Below are 25,667 nucleotides of genomic sequence, written 5' to 3'. Positions count from 1 at the left end.
GTATCAGACTTGAACGTCTGACTTCTTATATCCATAAAAAGATTTAGGGTTAGTCCCAGACCATTAGGATTCCAATGTTAAGTCTTACAGACTTCTGTTGAGAAAGGACAAGCACTGAATTTTAGGGCATTTTGCCTTATCTTGAGTCTCCGTTAATGATTAGAATTGACTCCATTCAGTTAATAAATTATGTTCAAAATCACTTTATTGTACATTTGTATCATCTGATTCTGGTTCCAGACAAAAGTGTTTCTTGCAACAGCATTTCTTTTTTCCAAAAGATCAAGTAATTCTGTCCTTAAGAATAAAAAAAAACATTGTCTTTAATAATAATAATAATAATAAATTTTATTTATAACGCGCTTTTACAGTTGCTCAAAGATGAGGATAAAAGAACAGAAAATTAGACATATTTAATTTAATTTACAGATTAAAAGCCAGTTTAAAAAGGTGTGTTTTTAGGAGTGATTTGAAGGTGTGGGGGTCTGTACAGTCTCTGATGGGTTTGGGGAGTGAATTCCAGAGGGTGGGGGCGGCAACGGAGAAGGCTCTGTCCCCTCTTTAATCCCATTTGCCCATTGTGTAGAAGGAGCAACATGTTCACACCGATCTGGGCAATGCCTCTTTGATCGGGGCATAAAAACAGTTCACTCTCTATTGTGGTCATACACTGAATTGAGATCCAAAAAGCTGTATCGGTGCACTCCTAAACTTATGGCTAATGTGAAGGCCTAGATGCTAGCAAGGTAAAACTATATCTATTTCCAAGAAGACCTAGATACAGAATCAATACATTGTCATTACCTTCCAATCCATACCAAGCCTACCAAAACTGTCCCCATGCCTGTTACAAGTCAGAAATGCCTGAACATTTTCATGTCATTCAAATCCTCAAGTTAAATTAAACCTGTTCCACCCTGTATTTTCCCCATTACTCATTTCACTGTAGTACAGTACACGTGTACTCACATGTATCCACATATTCTACTTTTATTCTGTAGACTTTTAACAGTAAAGACAAACAGCGAGTATTAAGTCAGTCTCTGTGGCTTTTCATCCACAACACTGTGTGTCATCTCCCTTGTTCTGCCATCTCTTAGACTTGCGTATCTCACTCCCTCTGGAGTATCTTGTCCCTATGAAGTTGCTCCCATCCTCCTCCTCCTCCCTCCTACTTGTTAACATCAAATGGGAGAACCTCTGGGCTTTGGCTCTCTCTGCCCCAGAGCAGGGCGACATTTCACTGGTGACAGGAGAATAACGTTTGCACCACTGATGTGACAAATGAGTGTGAACGTTTTTCTCTCCATTCCTTCAGCAAGCAAAGATCACTTGTGTTCAGTAACTGGGAGACTGTTCAAAGCCTTGGTTATACCAATCTGTTTATGTGGTACTTCATAAAGTAGCTCATGGATATACATGAGGGCTGCAACGGTTCCGATTCTGAAGCATTTTTTACTATTCGATATGAGTTCATCTGGCACATTGAAGAGGCATGTTTAAGCAACAAATGGATGAAAGAAACCAACACGTGTATGCCATTTCCAATATTGCAGGGTCTACATTTTAAGAGGCAGTTAAGAATGTGACATTTTTGAGAAAGCATGGTGTACAGACCTCTTAAGGCGCAAGGTGCTCAGAGTGTCTCAGTAATAGCAAGTGTGGGGAGATAATTGACTCCACTAAGGGCATCTAAAAAGCACTCTGAGATGAGAGCTGTATTTAAGGAAAGTTTTATTATCTGCTTTTAAATGCCAAGCCATGCACCATTTTTGCCTGTGGGGGGAGAATGTTTCTTAAATGCCAGCATTAAGTGCAGAATATTACCTGATCGCTGCGACTGAGAATCAGCTGCTGGCAGAGATAGCTTGCAGTCATCTCCTCTGCCTGACAGTCAGAAGAATGGTACAGGAAGTGATTTGTCAAAGCTCCCTGCAGCCACTGCTCTTATCTGAGAGGAGGATGTATGACATCTGAAGGAGGAGGTACGCAGGAAGTATCTTACAGTATGTGATGCAGACCTCAGCTTTGGGTAAAAATAACTTGTTTGAAAGCCAGCCTGTTTGTTAATTGCAAATGTTTCCCAGAGGTTGAAATAAGTAAAACATGAACAGGATACTGTTTGTACTGGTAGGGTTTCCAACAGAATACTGGAATTTCTAACTTTAATACAATACGCTGAAAAATATCATGGTTCAATGCCATGTTTGATACCACAGGAAAAATTGACACACCGGTATCAAAGTTAATTTACTTCTGACCATAGTCAAAGTATTTTCTCATCAACTGAAAGTCTGCTGTCTGAGATTCCTCAGGCCTGGTAGCTCCGAGGGGTAATTAGCTTAGCTTTTAGCCCAACAACAGGACAACACACTGATCAAGAACCATCTAGGGCCGTCATGTTAAATCCTTAGTGAGGTTGAAATGGGAAGGTTGGTGTGTTGGTATTTCAGGAGCTTTGCTAAACTTGTTGTGTTTAGCACCTTCAGTTAGCACAGCTCTGTAGCATTGCTTGCAGATGGGCATGCTTGTATCCTTTGCCTTTCCTTGTTTATTTCCCTCAAACGTGAAGTATTTCCAAATGGCACTCCTGCTGGTTTCTTTTCAACCAAAACTTGTTGGGGAGGCTTTGCACTTGCCATCTTTAATGAGTCTTAACACCATAACACAATGGAGCAAACGAGACAAGTGACGAGAAGACAGTGCTTTGATTGAGCAAGAGGATGTGGGCACTGCAGCAGTGTGTGTGTGTCAACTCGCTGCCGGAGAGTAAGAGAGAGCAAAAAAATGCAGCAGGTACTGGTGTATTGCTACTCCCAAAAATGAATATTGAAATCAATCAGTTTGTTTAAGTTAAGTTTTGTCTGTCATGTCAGATGACAATATGTTTATACCTGTTCCAGATGGCCACACTCAAAGGTAGGACGATAAGCCTGCTGTCATGAAGAGAGGCAAGCTGCTATAAGTCGACATAACAGCTCGCTAGTAATAATTACAGCAGGATAAGGAGCATCAAGGCTGTTTAGGGAGAAGGTGGAGGGTTGGGTAAAACAAGCACAGGACTTTTACCCAAGAGACCTCTGTTCATGTCCAGTATTCGTCTTCTTTTCCAAACCTGGCGCCTACATTACCAACAATGCAACTTAGTCACTGAGTGACAGCACTGAAGGCAATTTATCAGATTACATGCATTTTCATACTACCTTTTTCACATATGCAGTAGCACTCCAGTCTTTCCCACAGGATTTTGTGAGACTGTGTGGGGTGGACCTCGCTCTTGGGAGTCTAGGGGCATGTTCCCCCTGGAGAAAATTTTGCACATTTTAAAATTATATGTATCAACCTGGTGCACTTTTAGAGAAAAAATAAGAGACTATCTCATAAATAACATGACCATAAATGAGAAAGTATGGAAAATATAAAATGTAGAAAATAATCAAATATAACACTAAGTTTTGGCTCTGCTGTCTGGTGATTAGTCCAGTCCTCACAATTTATTCTACTTCACAGCTCTGGCTATACAATGTTAGCACAAGCCTATAAGCTATATTCAATATCAATCTATTGCATTTAATCTTGTAGCCTATTAGCACTGACCTGTAACTAATCCTTGACTGGGAGACGAGAAAATGATTGTCTTGTTTTAAAATTCTGAGTGCCCATGAGAGCACGCGCATGTGAATGTGTGTACATGTGCAATGGGGTTATCCTTCCGAGCCAGGCTGAAAGCGAAAGACGCTTTGCTGAAGCAACACTGCAAAGCGTTGGAGATCATCAGCGCTATTATGACAAGTGACAAACATTTTTGGATCAATATGAGTGTATGGTGCAGCAATCTAGACTACGGCAGGCCACCAGAGTCTCATTAATTAATGGGAAACACTGTACTCTCCAAGACCTGTAAACACACTTTAAATGTAAAATTGGTGGAGTTACCCTTTAATGATCAGATTCTGGCCGCAATGGTTCCTAGGAACAGTTAACAAATGCAGATTGACCTCTACAGCTGCATCCATCTCATCCAAGTTTGTTGCCATGTTTGTCAATTTTTCTGTCACTAATTTTAAAGGATGGCTTCAAAGCTGTACACAAAGATCTGTTCAAACTGTTTCTCCAACCAGAGGAAACAGTCATCAATGAGCAAAAAAAACAGGTCTTTTTGAATGACAGGACAAATCAGAGGTTTGGGTGTTGATTCAGAAGTCTAGAAACAAGCCTTTCACTGCTGGCACAGATGTGTCCCAGACACGTTGTAAGAACTTGTTCTGTCATTTAGTGAATCTTGTTTGTGATCCTCAGATCCGTTGTATTTTGGCTGTGTGACCAAACCAAATACAAATGTTCAACAGTAAAGTCAATTTTCTTGTGATAATTTCTACCAAGAAATGACACAAGTGCTTTTGTTGCCGTCTGTGTATCTCTTATTGTCTGGGATTATTTCTGTGCGGTCCTGATTAATAACCAAATATCTGTTTGATGATGATTTGTCCCTGTGATTTGCTTGTATTATTGAGATGTTTGTAGACTGGTAGTCATTACGGAGGAGCAGCTGGTTTACAGTGTGGCAGGAAAATGCCATTTCCGACATGTTTCTGTTGTGCAAAGGGCCAATAAAAGGCTTTATTAGACAGGCTTGAGTTCATTATAGATGCTGTGTTTCTCTCAGCCTGCTTGGCTTAGATAAACCTCGCTACGACCAAGGCCACATTCCTCCCGCTGTTGCCCCAGGCTTTCTCTGAATTGATTTCAGTAATAAAGTGACAGTCTTGCCGTAATATACGGATGGCCTTTAATTCAAGCCTGTTACCGTGCCAAGGAGTGCTTGTTTAATGCTTTATTTACACCCTTGCAGCTCTGCCTAGCATGCTGGGCTCCACAGTGAATCAGACCAGAAGATTTGGATAAAAGGTTTGAAATGCCAAAAGCTCTTAAAGTTGCTCAGGCAGTGTTTAAAGTACTCAACTGTGAACTTGTGTGGGATGCACTACTTTAGCTGCACTCAGACGTGTTGTCATCAAAAGGATTGCAACTGTTGAAATTACTGTGCGTAAAAGTTTAATTTTCTTCACTTCCTCCACTGCCATAGGCCTACTCCTACTCAGCAAACAGTTTGTATTTGAAGTTCTTTTATGACCTCAGAGTATTCAGCTCTGTTTGTGTATATTTTACAGTTATGCGTTTGAGGATAGTGTTTGCCTGCTTCTACTTCGGTGTTTGAATGTATGTTGAGTGTTTGTAATTTGTGATGGTAGCAGTTAATGTTCGTTTTGATGTCATTCCCAATTCAGAGGAAGATTACCTTTACAAGCCGTGCCATCAATCAGGAGCTACATCGCTTGACCTGTGAAATATTCTAATTAAGTTAGCTAATTAACTTAATGATGTGTCACACTTGGCTGACTTAACTATAGTGAGTAAATTGAAAGAAAAATAGGCAGCATTACTCATCAGATGTTCTGCTATTTCAAGTGAGGCAGAGGGAATGCATTCTCAGTGGGAAAATTTAACCTTTGCCTGTTTTTATTCTCTCAATGAGCTATTTTTCATTAGATTTAATCAATATCATTAGTGCTTTCATGGAACAAAAAAAAATCCCCAAGTGTGATTTGAATTTTTGTTGCTCTCATTGTCTTATCTGTATTCAAGTTTAATCTTAATGCCATAAGGACTGTGCGATCAATAAGCCCTACAGTCGAGGCTTTTACTCAGGCGTATAAGGTGCTTAAAGCATGATAACCTCATCAATGATGGTTGTCTTTTAGACGTGGCTAAAGTTTAACCACAGTTTAATGTGATTTAGAGGCAGGCAGTAGCAGCTTAACAGGGGTAGCTAGCTAAAGTAGCCTGCAGGGAGCATAGGACATGGTCAAGGGTGGCCAGGCGGGACGCCAAAGACGAAGAGAAAATCAATGGCTAGGAGTCACCTCAATCACTTTAACTAGGCGCTATAGACGCCCATGCCCCTCTCAGGGGCCAATTTGTGGCGTAAACAGGAGTGTGTGATTGCTGTCGGGATCCCCAGTGGCCCCAACAGTCCATTTCTCTGGACCTGGCTCATTCTAATAACCCTCTTAGTGGAGAGCGTACATGAGGCCACTTTTCGGACCCCCCTTAGTATTTTATGGCCATAAACAGTGTAGCAGACACTGAGCAGCAGCAGCACCAGCCTTCGTTAAGATAACAGTCCCACAAGTCCCTGGCTCCTGCTGCGTGGGCAGAAAGCATGCTGTATTCTAATGGCATTCTGGATGGAGACACAACAGTTTCCTCCAATAAACATACAAACTAAACTTTAGTTTAACATTTCTCTTTGTGAACACACCAGATTTGAATACAACTTTGGATAGATATCTGGCCTAAACTTGTGTTAAGGAATAAAATAGTACACATGTGTCTGTGTACAGTATGTTTTGATTTCGATTTAGGTACAAACCTTCAAGTTCAATTAATCTGGCAATAGACAAGTATTCTGCTTCAACGTAATAATAATATCATTATGCCATAAATGTTGATTGCATGATAAATGGATATAGAATAGGGATGAAAAGATACTCACGGTATGATATACTCACAATAAATAGTCCATGATAATAAATCTGATTTCCACAGCATTTATTATTCGTATACAATTTGTTTTTACTTTTTACAGACATTACCAGCACTACTGTGTGAGTTACCAGTTTGAGTCAAGCATAGTTAACGCAACCAATGAAGCTAACCAATCAGAGTCTGTCTTCTTGACCAGTATGCCCTCTGCTGTTCAAACAGAACAATACAATGATGGAAAGGAAAGGAGAGATAGTATAATGCATTTATACTGATTTCCCTTGTTATATCCATGAACTTTATTAGCAAAATAACCACATGATATGTTGGTCAATATCATCACAGTCCCACAACAATATCGCATTTTTTATTGTGATGTCATGAAATTTGGTATATCATTACATCCCTAATATAGAATAATGAAACCATCAGTGCTTACATTGGTTCCCTATAAACCTGTCTATCACTATGAAATTTTGTCTACCATTGGACACACTCACCCTGGAAAAGGAAGGTTTATTGGAGTTCCATTTCTGTTACTAAATGATTGAATAAACTCAGGTTTTGTCCTGTGTTGTTATTTTTGTGTCTCCAGTTCAGTTGTCTTTGCAACAGCGGCGTGAAGAATAACACCACTTGGAAACGCTAGCAGAAAAAATTGTCTGTTGCCACTTTCAGTCCAAGTTTGTGCCCATGTTTGAACTCCACCTGAATCCGTGTATCATTCGTTCATTCGTTTTTCAAAATAAAACCAAAAATAAGAAAACGAAAAAACAATTCCTTTTCTCAGTATTCGTTTCCTAAACTAAAATGAAAAAACGGATAACGACTCGTTTTTTTCAGTTTTCGATTTTATGCTCAAATGAATAATGGAAAAAACGGATAACGAGCGTTTCCCGTTTCATGTTGCAAGCATTTGACTGCGGTCAAGCCAGCCGTGGTTCGCGTTCGCTTGGTCAAATCAGCCGCACGTTGTTTTCTAGTGCGCGAATATACGGACATTTACGGTAATCGTAAAGACACCGCTCTAAAGAGCTGCTGGTAGTGACAGTGGGGCGGACTGAAGTCACACAGTCAGACCCGTGAAAATTACGATACTTTTTCAGTAATTATTCCTGGTAATATACTGAAGGTATCACGGAGGTTTGCGTACGGATTTCAAAGTAAAGGACGAAAGTCAAAACGTAAGGATATTTCACCCAACTTTTACGTGGAATAAAAAGCTTATTTTCCATCAGCATACTGCTGAACTTAGTACTCCCCAGACTACCTTCATGCATAATATCAAGTACTTTTACTGTGTACTTTTTGAGTAATCCTCTGTCAAAGTCCTTAACAGAGGACATGATGAGCACATTTCACCCAACTTTGATGTGGAATAAAAAGGTTAACATGTAAGTAGTATTATAGATGTGAAATAGATCATTCTAATTTAAGAGATGCTTGTGTTTGTGTGTGTTTTTTGTAACACCAAAGCAACCCTAAGTAAGTTCAACATCAAAAGCCAGAAACATTTGTTTGAAATCTTTGGTACTCCACAGGACCCAGCTTGCTCTCAACTAGTCTTGCTAGCAGCACTGTCTTACCCTTGTGCTCATCATGTCCTCTGTTAAGGACTTTGACAGAGGATTACTCAAAAAGTACACAGTAAAAGTACTTGATATTATGCATGCAAGTAGTCTGGGGAGTACTAAGTTCAGCAGTATAAGGATCATAGACTACTTATGTAAAATAACCTTTTTATTCCCTGTCAAAGTTGGGCAAATTGTCCTTATTCTCGTCCTCTGTTAAGGACTTTGACAGAGGATTACTCAAAAAGTACACAGTAAAAGTACTTTATTATGCATGAAGGTAGTCTGGGGAGTACTAAGTTCAGCAGTATGCTGATGGAAAATAAGCTTTTTATTCCACGTAAAAGTTGGGTGAAATATCCTTACGTTTTGACTTTCGTCCTTTACTTTGAAATCCGTACGCAAACCTCCGTGATACCTTCAGTATATTACCAGGAATAATTACTGAAAAAGTATCGTAATTTTCACGGGTCTGACTGTGTGACTTCAGTCCGCCCCACTGTCACTACCAGCAGCTCTTTAGAGCGGTGTCTTTATGATTACCGTAAATGTCCGTATATTCGCGCACTAGAAAACAACGTGCGGCTGATTTGACCAAGCGAACGCGAACCACGGCTGGCTTGACCGCAGTCAAATGCTTGCAACATGAAACGGGAAACGCTCGTTATCCGTTTTTTCCATTATTCATTTGAGCATAAAATCGAAAACTGAAAAAAACGAGTCGTTATCCGTTTTTTCATTTTAGTTTAGGAAACGAATACTGAGAAAAGGAATTGTTTTTTCGTTTTCTTATTTTTGGTTTTATTTTGAAAAACGAATGAACGAATGATACACGGATTCACCTGAGTTACTGCATCTATGGTTTCAAAAACATTAGACAAGTTGATAGTTGATACTGATAAAGCCTAACCCAAACCCACTGAAATAATGGTTCTATGACAATTCACAACACATCTTCAAACTAAAGACTGAATGGTGACTCCCAAAATCACGTACATTCACAGTTTGGTAAGATTTAGGCAACATATCTACTTGGTTAGGTTGAGGAAATAAGCATTTTACCTACATAACTTAAGTTTCGCAATGTGTATGATGTAAGTTTTCTTTGTCAGTTAGTTAAAATAACTCACTGTTGATCTTTTGGTTTCACACAAAACACATAAACAGCTGTCTTCTGGTTGAAAGTCCTGTGCTTGCTCCTTCTGACACAGACTTTATACTTCGTTATCTGACTTTATCCTTTGCTTCTGTTATAAATACTACAGCCACTAGAGGTCGCCACCTAACAATAAACGTAAATATGGGTCAGAATTAGCTACACTGCACTTTTTCCTTAATGACCTTGGCCAAGTACAGACACAACCTTTCAGAGCACATTAACCAGCAACAGCCAAAAGTTTTTTTTCTTCTTTCTCACAAAATGAAGTTAATTGTCTACAGCTGATATAATCTGTTATTGTTATTGTTGTTGTTGTTGTTGTTGTTGCGACCGCTGCTGCTGCTGTTCTTCAGTAAGCATACTGTGACTATGCCACGAGTTTGCTGTGCATGAGACCTTGTCATTTTCATTTCTGTATTTGAAATTTTCAAGGGAACCTGCATCAAATATTCTGTGTAGAACCCATTATGTCATGTAAAACACATTCCCCACTTAGTGAGAAGTCTTTTCCTCTTTGTTTTCATTTTATAAGACATTTTCACTTTGACATGTTCCCAGCCTTGCTCAAAAAGAAAGCACAGATACGCAATCAGTTTTCCCACAGTGCCTAAGAGCTCAGCCCTATTTAATTTTCTCTGCTTTATTCTAAATGCTTTAAATTGGAAACAGAGAGAAAGCAGCTCTCCTTTTCCCGACTGTATATCCTCTTCCAGGAGGCATCTGCAGTTATCTGACAAGGCAATAAAAAGAAAAACCTGCTTGTGAATTTTACCTCTGATTAAATTAGGTGTTGCCTGGTAACTTCACCTCAGTATCAGATATGCCTCACTAAAATGGAAATACGTTTCTTCTGGAAAAAAAATGGACATTAAAGAATGCCCTTTGTAATAAATGAAATGGGAATTTCAAATATGCGCAGTCATGAAATTTAATTGTGCTCTCTGGTGACTGGTTTGTGGGTGCTGAGGAGCAGAGGCGCAGGAGAAGTGCTGGGGGCAGAGGTGGTTAAATGTAGCGCATAGCGCGCTGCCTGAACAGGCTAATGAAGCCGCTGTTTATGACCCACTACAATTGTGTCATCTCTTGAATGGCAACAAGATGCCAGTGTGCACTCACACACACCCAATGAGCAGCACATACACACATATACGCACACGCAAACACAGTCACGCACGCACACAGAAACACACACACACACACACACACACACACACACACACACTCAGTCCAGAAAATGCCCTTCTTTACAAATGGAAATTTTGTCTTTAGTCAATTTATGTTTTTAATGAAAAAGGGGAGAATGTGCCTAACCAAAATTCAGGCCACTATCTACAGTACAACAGAACAATCCACAGAACAAAAGTATACATTAAAGTCAGTTATGATACCTATATAATGGCAATCAAAGGAAATCCATAAATCAAAGCAATAGGAAAAATATAATATAAACAAATACAATGACACATAAAACAGTGTAATTGCAGGTGTAGTCCCTATAGATATATGCAGGCGTCACAGTTAGCCAACTTTTGTACAGATCACCAAAATGGTCTATATTAAATGAATAAATAAAACATTATTACATAAACAAATGAAGAATTTCCTGAAAAAAGTGTGTGTGAGTTCTGCAAACTTTCCTGTTAACTGGCATGACTGTTACAGGAATGTATATTAATATGAAAGCTAGTTGACCTCAGTGTATTTGCTGAGTAATGGATGCAATGGGAGGGAGCGGTGGTCTGTATTGCACTTAACTATATTATTGTATATAACTCATAAACTGTACATGTTGATCACTGAGCATTTAGAAATATGAATCCAGTTTGTAAACCTCTGTTATCATGAAAATAAGATAAAGAAGAATATTTATTTATTAATCAGTTCATTTGGCATGATCGATACATGTAGGTATTGTTGCATCTATTTAAAATGTAGCCAATGCTATGTATATAGGGCTTCTGACTGTGGCTTATTTGCAGTCGTTGTCCCCAGCTAGGCTTTTGAGGAGTAAAACACATGATGCAACATTCTAATGCAGGCATAAAAAGTAACAATAAAACAGACGTAGACAAGCAGTAACTACAAAGACTGAGAACAACAATTCAGAATAATGACTGAAACAATGACTAAGAACAGAAAAAAAAATGAAAAAGCATGTAAAATATGTACACTATATAAAACATGTAACATAGTGTTCGCAGATTTGCCGTTGTTTAAGAAGCAATAGTTTTGCCCTTTTGAAAGCTTTGAGTTCAGTTAATATTTTTATTTCCAATGGTAAGGTATAAGAAAATTAATGAATAAATATAAATCATAACAATTAGTGATGAATGATTGATTTTTATTTGTTTGTTTGTTTTCCCGCTGTTGTTTTGTTGTTGGGTTTTTTGGTTTTTGTTTTTATTATAGTATTTGTTTTTGTTTTTATTTCCTCCACCAAGGAGGTTATTTTTTCATCCATGTCTTTTGCTTGGTTGGTCGATCGGTCGGTCGGTCGGTTTGTCAGCAGGACACAAAAACTACTGTGTGGATTTCCATGAAACTTGGATGGAGGATGGGTCTCGGCCCAGAATAGACCACGTTAACTTTTAGTGCAGAGATGGCATTTTTCCACATTTTTGTTAATTTTTCAGAGAATAATTCATTGATCTTGATGACAAAAACCAGGCGCATTTTAGTGGCTGGTATCTATGAGTGAGTGCAGTTTGATGCTGATACAAATAAATCTACCATATTAAATATGTTTTCGTAGAGGGTTGTCTTTTTAACCGCTATACAGTTAAAAATAGGGATATGAACCTATAACTACCACCAATGTGCAGCTGAAATAATGGAGATTTAGAAAGGTAGCATGGGTGATTAGGCTGGATGAATTAAAGGGGACTGTTGTGCCTTGGGGGAGTAATGCGTTCTACTGAGTTTATTATTTAATGATATTTTATTTGTTTCATTTTTTACATTTTTCTGTCGTGGCCCATTTGTAAACAGCATGGCATTCCTTCAAAAATACCTTTGAAATACTTTATTGTTTTGACATGGAGCATGACAGCTGATCACACTAAGAAAGACCATGAGATGTGGTTGAAAGTTACTAGTAAGTGGATTCAAAATTAACCCTAACCCTTCAAAAGTGTGTACAAGAGTAAACTATTTTTTTTTTTACACTCCTTGTATTACTACTTCAGATGTAACTGCTTGAGCATGTACCAGTATTAGCCCTGGGGTTATTATTCTGACAAATATCATAAAAGCCTATCCTAACCTTTAGCATTACAAATTAATGAAAAAAAAAAAAAGAAAATGAACAAACTGGGATGTAATTCAAAGTGTGCCATGGCAGTTTCATGTCGCATTGGATTTGATTATTTTAGATTTAGTTTTACCTGCGATAACCCTACTGTTGAACATGAATTTTAAGTTACATGAAAACTTGATGCTCCCTAATGTTTTTAGCACTACACAGAAATGTGCCTGACTGTGCTATAATCTGTGCAGCTGAACAGTGAGGGCAGTGAATCCATGATAGGTGAGAGGACACAATAATGCCAAGCATCTCTGTGTCTATGGTTTGCATACACAAAAAGTGCAGTGTAAGACACACTCATAAGTAAATACAGTGAAAGCAGAAAACATGATAAGAGAATAGGTCACACTAATTAACTGCTAATTCTTTTCAGGAGTGTATAGGCTTGATAAAGGATGCTGTGTTGTACATTATGATTCCTTTACAGTGTAAATTTAATCCAAGTTTATGAGGGTGATTGTGTGGGGTGTGTGGTCGGCAGATCTCTTTCTGTGTGTGTGCATGCGTGTGTGCATTCAGGAGTTGCAATTACTGGTGCCAGCAAGCAGGGATGTGAGGCTGAGCACCGTTAGAGCTCCACTGGTCTTTGTTGCCACCTAGGGCTCAGTGGAAGCTCTCCTCTTCTCTCTGCATCATATGACAGAGACGACGCTCTGCTCCTGCCCTTTAAAACGACGACCTCAACTCGAATGAAAAATGTGGCATTTGATTATCATATATGTATATGTTAGTGCCAGAGGGCCTGCCAGCCTATGGAAAGCAAGTGGCGGAAACAAACCCGGCCTCCTCCCCTCTCTCTCTCCCTCGCGTCCCCAGAGGAAATTGATGGAGACATCCCACAATGCCAGAGCCCATCAGCTCCTGCAAGCTTGTCGTAGGGAGAGCGTCTGCCTCGCCACTCTCCACAAAGCAAACGTCTCTAGTAGGGGCCACTGATGCATAACACAGCTCCATACCTCTGTAGTCCACAGGCAGGAGGCAGAGAAAATCACTGCCTCCCCTCCTTCCCCTCTTTCTGGATCAGGGGCTAGAGCTGCACTTTATAACGTGCTACAAATTTTAATACGGCAAGAAGAACACAGATGTCTTCTAAACACAGATAATATTAAGTTTGGAGTTATGAATATGGCTAAATGTTGTTAGGATCTTAGACATGTCATCCACTACTGATGTGATGGATACAAGGCAGTTTGGTTGATTACGTATTGACTCTAATATTCATAAATATACAGTTCTGAATTAAACATATGTTGTTGAATATAAATTTCCTTACAGCAATTTGAGTACAATGCACTTTGTGTCTTATATCTGAGGTCCCCAGTTAAAAAACTAGTATACTCTCCCCCACTGAAATGGTGTACCCTACAAGACTTTGATACGTGCAATGCCATTTGCCATTTATCTGATGGAGATAGAAAGCGTAGACACTCGCAATTTATTCACAGTTTTACTCTATCAGTCAATTAAATACTGCTTCATTACCTGGCTACTAGCGGTGCTTTATAGGCTAACATTAGCAACCTGGGCTCCTGACCTGCCAATCTACACTGATATTAGAGGAGCGGTACCAAGTGACACAACTTTGCTGCTGGACTTTTGTTAAATGTCAGGCTTCATATGGCATCAAAGTGGGGAATGCAACATTAAAATACATCAAAATACATGACTGTCATGCACGATTCAGCTATAATAATTTAAAGCTAGCTAGGTAGGTAGTACAGATTGTGTTATGCTTGTTATAATTAAAGGACCATTATACATTGAAACCACAGAGTTCTCATAACACTCGGTTTAAAGTGTGCCTCTGAAAAGCCTCTGTTTGGAGGGCCATGTAGCCTTAACACTTCACCCTACCCGTCTATCCCAACAAGAATCAGGACACTCTGCAGGGTGCCTAGGGACCTGAATGTGCAAAGCGGAGATGTAGGGCTAACTAGTAGCAGCAAGGGGTGTATTAGGGTTGGGTCTGAGAGTCATACAGAACAAAAAACAGTTTGGATCAGCACCTTCTCTGGTTGCAGTGTGTTTCAAATTTGGTATTACTCAAATCAGCATTAAGGGGTTTATATTGATGTGTCTCTAGCATCTACTAATTAATATTTTATGGTAATAATGAATCAAATAATTACATGTATGATGGAAGGGACAAACCCAGCTACCAACTCTGCAGTTCTCATCAGCTTTTTTTCTGATATAGCAGGCAGCTGTTTATAGCAAAAAATATCTAACAAGTACAGCGTACACAACTGGCACAGATAAGCAGACAGACAAAGTCACAACTAGCTAATGAACCTAGGAGAGCATTTAGCAGTGCAAGATATTTTTTTCAGTAGGTCAGTGGGCACCAAAACATAGCTTAAGGAGAGTGAATATCTGAGTAACATTAAGCAGGTGGACACAAACAATTCAAAAGTTACTCTGTGTCTGTTGGATGTGTAACATAGCCATCACACAGATTAATAAGGTGAGCTAACACCATATGGTTGTGTTTACAGTAGGGATGTCCCGATCAGGTTTTTTTTACCCCGATCCCGATCTGAGTCATTTAATATTTAGTATCTGCCGATACCGAGTCCCGATCCGATACTTAGCCCTAACTAATATTTTCTTAGATAATACAGCTGCATTAAGAAAAAAATCACCTGCATCCAAGCTGTTCTTAATAGCTTTTTTATTTTGTTGAAACAAAGTAAATACTTTCATATGGCTCTTTCTTATTCTGCATATCCGATTGCAACATTGGTTTTCATTTGTTTTTTTGTTTTTTTTTTAACAAAAACACCAAGTAAACAAAGTCAGTAACTAAACCCTGATCCTCTACCACAGAGGTGGGCTGGTTATCCAGAGCGATGAATTCAATGACCTTCTCTGTAATATTTGTGGCCATGTCGCTGTCTCGAGGATATTTCTCTTTCCTTTTGAAAGTATCCACGAGTGTTTGTTGCTTCGGTGCCTTTGCCTGTATTGCTTGAGTGAACTCGTGTTTTTGTTTATGTGCCGTATCAAACTTGTAGTATTAAAGGCAGCTCTTTTGTTACCAGCTCACGAAACGGTCGTATTGCAGACGTTACGTGTTGCCGTTGGACTGCTTTCGCTTTCGCTTTCTAATTTGAAATATTTCCACACTGCAGACATTTTATCCACAGGTTCTCTAAACTAACGTTACGCGCACGACTGCATTCTGCCACAAATTGTGCTCCGTTGATGACAGCTGACGTAAAAATAATCGGGCTTGGGTCCACGTTCAAAATTGCCGATCCCAATCAGTGAAAAAATGCCCATATCAGCCCCGATCCCGATCCCAATCCCAATCCCGTTCCCGATCCCGCAATCGGGAACGGGACATCCCTAGTTTACAGCTTGTTCTAATGCTATAAGTGGCCAATAAATCAACTTTAAATCAAAAAGGTTTTGATCATCTAATTGCAGGACAGATCTTTCAGTACAGCTCATAATGCTATGACACATAAAGATGCTGGTTTACAGAGTTATAATGACTGACTTCTCTCCACTGTATGATACAGTATGCTCTCTAACAGGACTTACACCTCTCCCCAAACAACTTGTCAGATACTCCCCAGTGATTTGTGCATTTCAAATATGATTAACAGGTCATCTTCTTCATCTCTCTGACACTTTAAATTGCATGCTGCACAGGCAATTTCTGTAGACTCACTCCATAAGCCTGACTATAAGGGCAGATAAATGAGGAGTGGGCCCTAGCAGAAGGCAATTTACAGCTGTAGTATCACTTGCAGGTCGGCATTTCACTGAAATTCAAAGAAACATGAAAACAGATGAAGATTGGGCCTTGTCCCTCCCTGCTGCTGCCCTCCTACCCATACTGGAGGAGGAGACTCTGCAGGCAGGCAGACAGCAGGATAATACCAGCAACAGTGAAGCTGTGGAGCACTGACACCCATCTGCTTCCCTTGGGCAGAGACATGAGTGATAGGTGGCTGAGGGGTTGGAGTGGGGAGGATAAAGAGCACATGAGAAATCCTGTGAAGGTCCTGAGAGGCCAGGAGGACTGGTGTCACCCCTCTCCCCAGGGACACACACTAAATCAGTGGAGGAAGGCACATCTCTTGCTTTATGAGATAGTTAGCATGCGCTGGCCCCTCCTCCCCTCTTGTTTCCCATTTAAGAGCTGACTGGCCCTCCGATAACGGATGGCGCCACAGGTAATTGGAAAATTGGCAGGCTTGTCAGGGAGATTTGGTGGATGGCACGAATGTATACGATGGTGGGGTTCATGAGGTGTCACCCCACAGCTAGATTTATATCAGCCCTATGGACCAGCACCAGAAAGTACCCAGAGTTCAGGAAAAAGTAGCACATTTTTCTCCAGGGGAGGCTGCATATCAAGACTGCTCCAGAGGCACCGACAAAGCTCCTGTTAGTAAAGAGATGATATATGATCCATCCTTTGCATTAACCCTAACCTTAATTTACTGTTTCTACACGTGCCTTAACAACTGCAGCAAATAGCACTACACTTCTTCCACTCTAATTTATTTACACTGAGATCGAGGACATACATGAATTCAGCACATCTTCATCCCAGGTTATCCGACACTTTAAATTTCAATCTTGTTAGAAAATTATCAGACCAACATGTATTTTTACTAAACTTCATAATAAGATGTTGCCAAGAATATTCATTTCACTAGTCAAGACTATCCAGTGACTTTCTACAGAATGTCATCCACAGTTTGAACATTACGGCTCAATAGCACAGGAAAGGGGGCCAGTGGGGGCCACAGCCCCTTGTAGACAAGTTTAAATATTCCTCATAATTACTCAAACCTCATGTTGCTTCTGTAAACATAGTGGGTAGATAGTGTTGTTATGACTTCTCCTAATGACCACCAGTGTATCTTTGATTAGCTAAAATCAGTCAGTAATATCAGTCAAGCTCAGACATTAGACATCAGAGCAGGCAGTGAGCTGTCATGAGGGTGCTATGGCAACCATGACAGTCTTTATTCATGATTACAGAAAGCAAAATCATTTCTTTGATATATTTTCAAATCAGATAAAATTGGGTTTCATTGTCACAAACATTCATACACACAGTACAGTATAGTGAAATTTGATCTTTGCGTTGAGCCCATCACTGGGGAGTAGTGGGTAGCCACTATGGGCGCCTTGGGAACAACTCCAGCCATGACCGAAGAAATATCCTCATACATACAGAGGATGAAAATCAGGACCTTCTGTGAGGCAACAGTGTTTTTGTTTTTTTTATTTTACAAACAATTGAACTAACTGAAGAGGATAAGTCCTTATATGTCTGTTGCTCACTGAATAAATATCAAGAATTGCACCTTTTGAAATTTCACTGTTGGAAATGTCAGGAGAAAAAACACCAGCACACTGTCCTCTTCACTTGCAATCATGACAAAAAAATAACTTTTGACAGGTGTGCCAAAGTTTTACTCTGATTGTAAGAAATGTACATTATACAAATGTACACAAGATTGAGGGTAAGGCAATAACATCAGTTGTTAATCTACATAGTCCACATCCATAACATGAAAAGGTGTCTGATGAAGTGAAAGGCAGGAAGAGGCAAGAGTAGTTCTTTTTCGGTCATATTTTGTAGGTGTGTAAAAGCATGTCCTTCCTCCAAACACACTGCCAGTTGGTGAAACTCACTGTCCTCTCAGTGCCTCACTTAGACCGTCTAAATACTTTCTTTGTCTTCAGTAAAGAATAATGAAAAGCAAAATGTGGCCATCATTACTAGAGCACAGACTATTTTTGACCAGTGTGGCTAACAGGACACTAGAACTAGAACACAAAGAAGTGCACCATTTCCAGTGTCTGTTGGCATACATTGTTACTGACAAGTATCGATAAGATAGTATCACTGTGGGCTTAGTAGAAGGTGTTAATGGTAGTAATGTATGTAGTCAGGCTAGCTGCATTTCTCTAGAGCTCCACCACTTTGGTCCAAACAGAAACTTCTCAGTAACTACTGGATGGACTGACAATACATTTGGTATCAACAGTTATGTTCTCCTGAAGATGAATTGTCATAACTTTTCATGAGTTATAACTTCACATCTTGTGGCATCATGAGGTCAGAAACTTCCTTTGTCAAATACTGTTTTGAGTCTTCAGTCCCAATGATTTCTACAGCTCTCATGTTTCTGTGATGAATGAGTGGAACACAAACTACTTTGTTAACCTTAACTCTAGCCTGATTGATCCGTTCATTTACCACTTCTGATGTGTGTTTGGGATCATTGTCCTGTTGGAACACCCAACCGCACCCAAGAGCCAATCTTCTGCTGATGATTTGAGGTTTTCCTGAAGAATTTGGAGATAATCCTCCTTCTTCATTATTCCATTTACTTTCTTTAGAGCAGCAGATCCACTGGCAGCAAAACAGCCCCACAGAATAATACAACCAGCTAGGGATGCACCGATCCACATTTTTTCACTTATGATCCAATCCCGATAACTGAATTTGGATATCTGCTGATACCGATACTATTCCGATACCAGAGCTCTGTTTGCTTTAATATTATTATTATCATTATTGTTGATTTTATATGAGGCTGAAATAAACTCCTCTCTACAGGCAAGTATGATATGTACGTACGTATGCATGTATGTCCCAAAAGGCAACTTGAGGTAAGTATAAGGTCAGAAAAGGAAGTCAGAAAAACAGGAAATCCTGTTAACAGGAAAAATCCCATCCTGAAAACAAAGATGCAACTGTAAGGGTTTCAAATTGATTGTCAATATTTATTAAATTCTAAAAAACAAAAAATACCTGTCATATTAATACAAATACTTGATACAAATCAAGTAGACACTACTAAAATACAAAGGGCTGCGTCATCTGATCAGCACAAATTAAGTACACTGGCTCTTGTAGCATCAACAAATCAAGGTTTTCAAATGTCAAATATTTGAAATAAAAGAAAAGTGCAATAAGTGTAAACATCTTACACACACACTATCAATAAAACAGTGTGCATCTGAACAGCACAAATCAAGTACAGTAGGAGGTTTGGCACTGAAGGTGACCTGGATTAAGCTTAACGCCAGAATCTGTGTAACTATTCTTCAAAAAAACACAATAGTCAATCAATCAGGCTGCGAAATCCAGCGTTTTCCACCACTAATAACGGTTGGTCATCGAGTACGATGAAGTTGAGCAGCTTCTTGGTAATCCCTTTAGCTTTCACGTTGTCGGCTGGGAGTTTACCTTGCTTTTGGAATGACTCCAGAAGTGATTCCTGGTGCTTTTTCAAATGCATTTTGCTGTCTTGCTTTTCAGTGTTTCCAGTGTAAAATATTTCCACACAGCAGACATGTTGGCTAGCCACAGTGCTGCTCAATGCTAGCCAGCTAGCAAACTAGCTGGCAGGAATCACTTGTGGAGTCATTTCAGCAGACAACATTAAAGCACAGACATGGCTTATGGATCGGGAATCTCCGCAGGTTGGATCGGAAATTTCCGATCTGTGAATTACGTTGGTATTGGACCCGATACCGATACTAGATCAGATCGGCCCCATCCCTACAACCAGCACCATGCTTGACAGTAGGTTTGGTGATGTTGGGGTTAAAGGCCTCACCTTCTCTCCTCCAAACATATTGCTGCTCATTGTGGCCAAACAAGAGTTTTCCTCCAGAAGGTTTTTTTCTTTGTCCATGTGATCAGCAGCAAACTTCAGTCCAGCTTTAAGGTGCCACCGTCTGGATCAAGGGCTTCTTTCTAACACGGCAGCCTCTCAGCTCATGTTGATGTAAAACACACTTGACTGTGGACACTGACACCTGTCTTCCAGCAGCTTCTGATTCACTGCAGACTTGCTTTTTGGTGGTTTTTGGTTGACTCTTGACCATCCTGACCAGTTTTCTCTCAGCAGCAGGTGATAGTTTGTGTTTTCTTCCTGATCGTGGCAGTGACACAACTGTGCCATGCACTTTATACTTACAGTTGTTTGTGTATGGTCCTGGAACCTGTAACTGCTTTGAAATGGCTCCAAGTGACTTTCCTGACTTGTTCAAATCAATAACGTGCTCTTTCAGATCAATGCTGAGCTCCTTAGACTTTCCCATTGTAGTGTTTGTGGCTGAGTCTAATGGCTGTATCAAACAAGCCCTATTAAAATGGGCCCAGAGAAGTCACCAGCTGTTAGACACAAGACCAAGACCATATATATCAAAGGAAAATCATAACAAAACATCAAAATGTGAGTTTTCTTTTTATTTAAGTGTGCAGGGGGGCGTGTCAGTCACTCTCACACTGACACCCGGCAGGTAGCAGCTGCAGCTGGGGGAAATCTTTACACTACCAATGATTTGAAGTTATTAGCTGTTTTTGAGAGGGTCCTTTTTCACTCTTATCAGTAAGGCATGGACAAAAAAGCCTATCAGCGGTGGTCTTGACCGGTCTCGTTCAAAAAACCCGAGTCCGCCCAGTCCGAGACCGAGACAAGGCCGAGTAAAAATGCCCTCGATTCCAAGACAAGACCAAGAACCTCAAAAAATGGTCTTGAGACCAAGACCGATCCCGAGTACTACAACACTACCAGCTGTTATCAATCAGAATCACTTAGAAGAAGTTAAGAGGCTACAAAGAAATTTTGATTCACACAACTTTCTATAATCACCAACATATGTGTGTATATATATATATATGTGTGTATATATATATATGTGTGTATATATATATATACATATATGTGTATATATATATACATATATGTGTATATATATATATATATATGTATGTATGTATATATATGTGTGTGTATATATACATACATATACATATATATATGTGTGTGTGTATATATACATATATGTGTATATATATGACCAGCGATGTACTTTTTCTGCCCAAGAATTGTTAAGTGAATATGCAGATAAAATTCTACTAAAAGATCCAAGCTTGTCTTTTTTTCTTTGCACACAGTCAGGACAGGCTGGAGTATTAAAAAAACAGGTTCCTTGGGGATTTTTGTTTTTTTGGAGCAACATTCACATACAGCACTGTATTGTTTTTTGGAAGTAGTTTTGAAGTACCAACATTTTTATGTAGTCATGGACCAGATTGTGCCGGGATAAGTATAGCAGACGAGGTTCACAATATATTAAAACATAACATATTTACATTGATGTGAGTACACAGCAGTAGACATGCCTCACTGACAGAGAATAAGAAGCTAGTTCATGTCTGCTCTCAGCTAGCTGGAGGAATGTGGTGTTATGGGCTGCAGATCCTAACCGTGATCACACATTCTGGTGTGTAGATGTGTTCATTAACCTCTGGAGGGGCGATAATTGTATCTGTCAAAGTCGTTTAATCACCACTGCAGCTCTCACCACTGTCACTTTCACTTTGTCCGCTTTACTAAATCAGCTGGCTCCCTGGTTGGCCCACTATGACTCCTGCTCTCTGTATGTCACCTTCTTTTTGTTGGCTTTGAGACTTGCATATACATTTGATGAAATTTAATCAAAAGGAAAGCATCATAATAGTGTGGCCCAACAGTTTTAAAGTAACACCAATTAAATCAAACAATACAGTACATTAAACATCTATACATGCAAATTAACAGGAAGTGAACAAAGAAACATAACATGATATGGAGTGACATTAAATGGCATCCAGTAAAATTACAGCACCAGCAGACTTGCAGTCACAGCCTCCGTCAGCTCCACCTTACACTTTGACACATGTGACTGTCTAACATCACAACACTTGGAAGGCCACATAACGAGCTGAAGTCATGCTAGCTGGCTTTTGTAACCCAGTGGGTTTTCTCTCTGTCAACCGTTTCTTTTTTTCTGAAAAGCTTAAATATGTTTCTCCATGAGGCTTCATGAAAGAGTCAAGACTCAGGAAATGTTTTGTTGAATGCTAACAAACTGTCATTTCATCACAGCTAAAATAATGAGCTGTTAGAATTTTACAATCCTACTGTTGTAGATACCCATTTAGCTTAGAATGCTTCTTGAAAACCAGGGCTATATGTTAAGCTTTTCACAAACATTGACATTGAGATGGCAGTGAAAAAGAAGCTAGCTAGGAGAGGGTTATCTAGATAGTTACAAGAAGTTCTACTGAAAATGAACTACTTTACATTTATACAACTTGACCTTGTTTTCTGAAACATTACCCTCAGTAACCATAATTAAATTGGCATGAGGCAAATAATTTGCCTCATGCCTTCATTTAATCCAGGTTAACTTTGCAGTGCACTGTGTTTGGCATGGATGATTATTTATGTTGCACAAAGAGCTTGTGGTGTTAAACAGAGCTTGTGGTGTTAAACAGAGCTTGTGGTGTTAAACAAGCCCTGGGAACTAAATTATTCAGAAATGATTAAATAGCATAAACTCCGATGTTGACGCTTCTCTTTGGTACTTTTTAACGTTTTGGCGTAATTGGTGATCACATTGTTGCGGCCTCTCTTCTGCTGAGCTCCTTCACATACATACACACGGAGCAAGTCAGTGAACAGCAGAGCAGAGTGGTGGCGGTGGACACAATGAAGTGAACTAGGTGATGATTACTGACGTTTCCTCAAGTTGACAGCAACAGTGCTCGTTACTGTAAGTGCAATAAAACCGTCAGGAGTAAAATGCTAATCACCTGAGCTGAAGGAGGTGGACTGATACTGACTGCTGTCTGTCTTCTTCATTCTTTAAACATCACTCAGTATTTTGATGTCAGGAATATTATTTTTTGACATTTTAGGTCCGTTCCTGCTGAGATATTATTGAGATTATAGTTATTTTGCTGTTGTAAATATTACTGTTGCTGCTCTGGTAACTATATAGTTATATTGAAACATTGCGGTGAAAGATATTTCGATTCAAGCCATTAAAATGTTGATTTTCAAAAAAGGAAACCAATTGTTTGTTCATTTGTCTTACTTTCTCTTTAGTATTTTATTATTGCTCTTAAATAAAGCAAACGTAATTTAATAAAAACAAATTGCAGAGCTTCTATGACGCAAGATTTCTTATCCGAGTACTTGATAAATAATTGGTAGAATACTCGATTACCAAAATAGTCAATAGCTGTAGCCCTACTCGGAACTTTTGTGGCAGGTTTGTGACAGAATACAAAATTTCTGTCTCCTTCATGAAAGTCAGTTGTGCTATGTGCCCACATACTCCCTGACCTCCTTATCTTCTGTGTCACTACATAGAGAACACCATATTTCTTATGTTGGGACTGACAGCTGATGTTAAATTTGAGGTGAGGTGTGTCCATTGTGAATGTAATTCCTGAGGATAGTAGCCGTGTCAGCAACACTGCATCCATATATAAATGCAGTCTGTAATACAAAAGGATACGTTGAAAAGGTAGTTACAGTTGTAACACCTTGGATATAGAGTGATAAGGGTCAGTATACTTTTGTTTTTTTCACTGCTTTAAAGGTTCCTTCTGTCTTGTGACGGTATGATGTGTCATGTGTTTGCAGGAGGAAGAAGAGCAGCAGGTGGAGGAAGATGATGCTGTTAAAGACGACACAGCAGAGCAGGAGATTCCAAACTGAACCTGACGATTGGACACAAACACACAACTGCTCTACGGCTTCACCTCCAGTCTTAGCATTTCTGTTCAGACTATAGCATACATAACTTTCTACCAGCCTCCCAAAGTTTCTAGACAGCCAGCAGTTAGCTTCTACGCCAAACAGTTTAGCAACCAGAGGTGTATTTTAGAAAACGCAATTTAAATGATGATATCTCTTCAAGGGTAGAGTTTGTACTTTTTATGGACAGGGCTGGACAGACCGATTTCAGACAGATGTTCATGAAGCAGCACATCAAAGCATTCAGACACAGCGGCACAAACCACTGTGCTTCCTCTACAGCAGAGATCCTGTCTGACTGCTAACACCCAGCCACCTGATGAATTTATGACACTTTCCATGTAATCTATTTTCATACACTAATGATCATCACAGTGTCCACACAGAGTATCCTCAGTGTCCTGTTTACAAGACGAAGCTAGCAGAGTGGGTGTGAGTCCACTTCTTCTTCCCCACCGGGCACGCTCACACCCGTTTGATGTCAGCTGTGAAGTGCTTTCCACCATCTTTGAGTGCATTTCACTTGACATTCGACTGGAGGATTTTATTTTTATATCTCATGCATATCTACTTACGTCGACCTATTTTCTCACTTACTTATTCACACTTTGCATCTTTGATTTACAGTATCTCTAAGTGCTACATACCAATCGATAGTGTCCTCTGATTTGTAATAAAAATCTTCCATGTTGTGGCTACTCATAGATTCTATTTACATACTTTGTAAAGTAGAATTACTGTAGTTTTGTTTTTTTCTCATTATTTTTCGAAGCCAGATGGTTCTATGACCTGCTAGTACTGTGTGGTCCACACTGGATCTCTAAGCTCCCTGGGAATCATCACTCACTTGTCAGTTAAGTTTAGCAAATTAAAATTAATTGAAGGCACAGAGGCTGCAAGTATTTATAGTCTAACTATCAAAAATCACCTTTCACATGTAAGTTGATACTAAATATGACCTACTTTACTGCAAATTAGAAATAATGTAAAGTTGATTTGATATAATGGTTACATTAATATCATGTGACCGTTATCAGAGAGCTAACAGATCACTAAATTGGACCAGAGACTACTGTCAGGCCAAAGCACATCAGACTTTCACAACAAATCTGGAATTATCCCTTCAAGTGCCAATAAATCTGAACTGCAAAAAATGTTTGCCTCTCTGTCAATGATAGTCAGTGCACATTAAATGTATGAAATCTCTTGATCAGAGTGGTTCTTGGCCTGTTTGGTGTCTAACTGACTGTAGTGACACATTAACAGTAATTAATTGTTATTTTAAGCCACAAAGTTTTGATTAATGTATTTTATATAAACACCATTAATAAATGTATGCTTGTGATTGATTTGAATCCTGTCCAGAAATGTATGATTGTGATTTTTTTAGCCCCGACTTTAGTAATCATTACAGCCCCGGTAACCTGCTGCTTTTCACTGAACTTGCTGGTCCTCCTACAATAGAGGCAAAAGTAAGACACATTTTACGAGACCAATTTCCATTTTCA

The 25,667-nt window shown here is 39.4% G+C and overlaps 1 protein-coding gene across 2 annotated transcripts in view; it reads left to right on the top strand.

The window, feature by feature from the left end:
• Window positions 1-25,365, top strand: part of phf14 (PHD finger protein 14) — a 121,305-nt gene extending 95,940 nt beyond the window's left edge. Inside the window, exon 18 of one of the 2 annotated variants that reach the window (XM_073463080.1) lies at window positions 24,046-25,365. In XM_073463080.1, coding sequence (XP_073319181.1) covers window positions 24,046-24,120 — 75 coding nt within the window. In that variant the 3' untranslated portion in view covers window positions 24,121-25,365. The remainder of the gene's footprint in view (window positions 1-24,045) is intronic. The other variant, XM_073463079.1, reaches the window with a different exon arrangement.
• Window positions 25,366-25,667: the final 302 nt, after the last annotated feature.

This window comes from Pagrus major, chromosome 3 (assembly GCF_040436345.1).
Source record: "Pagrus major chromosome 3, Pma_NU_1.0".
NCBI classification, from domain to species: domain Eukaryota; kingdom Metazoa; phylum Chordata; class Actinopteri; order Spariformes; family Sparidae; genus Pagrus; species Pagrus major.
This window is presented reverse-complemented; position numbering and strand designations above follow the sequence as displayed.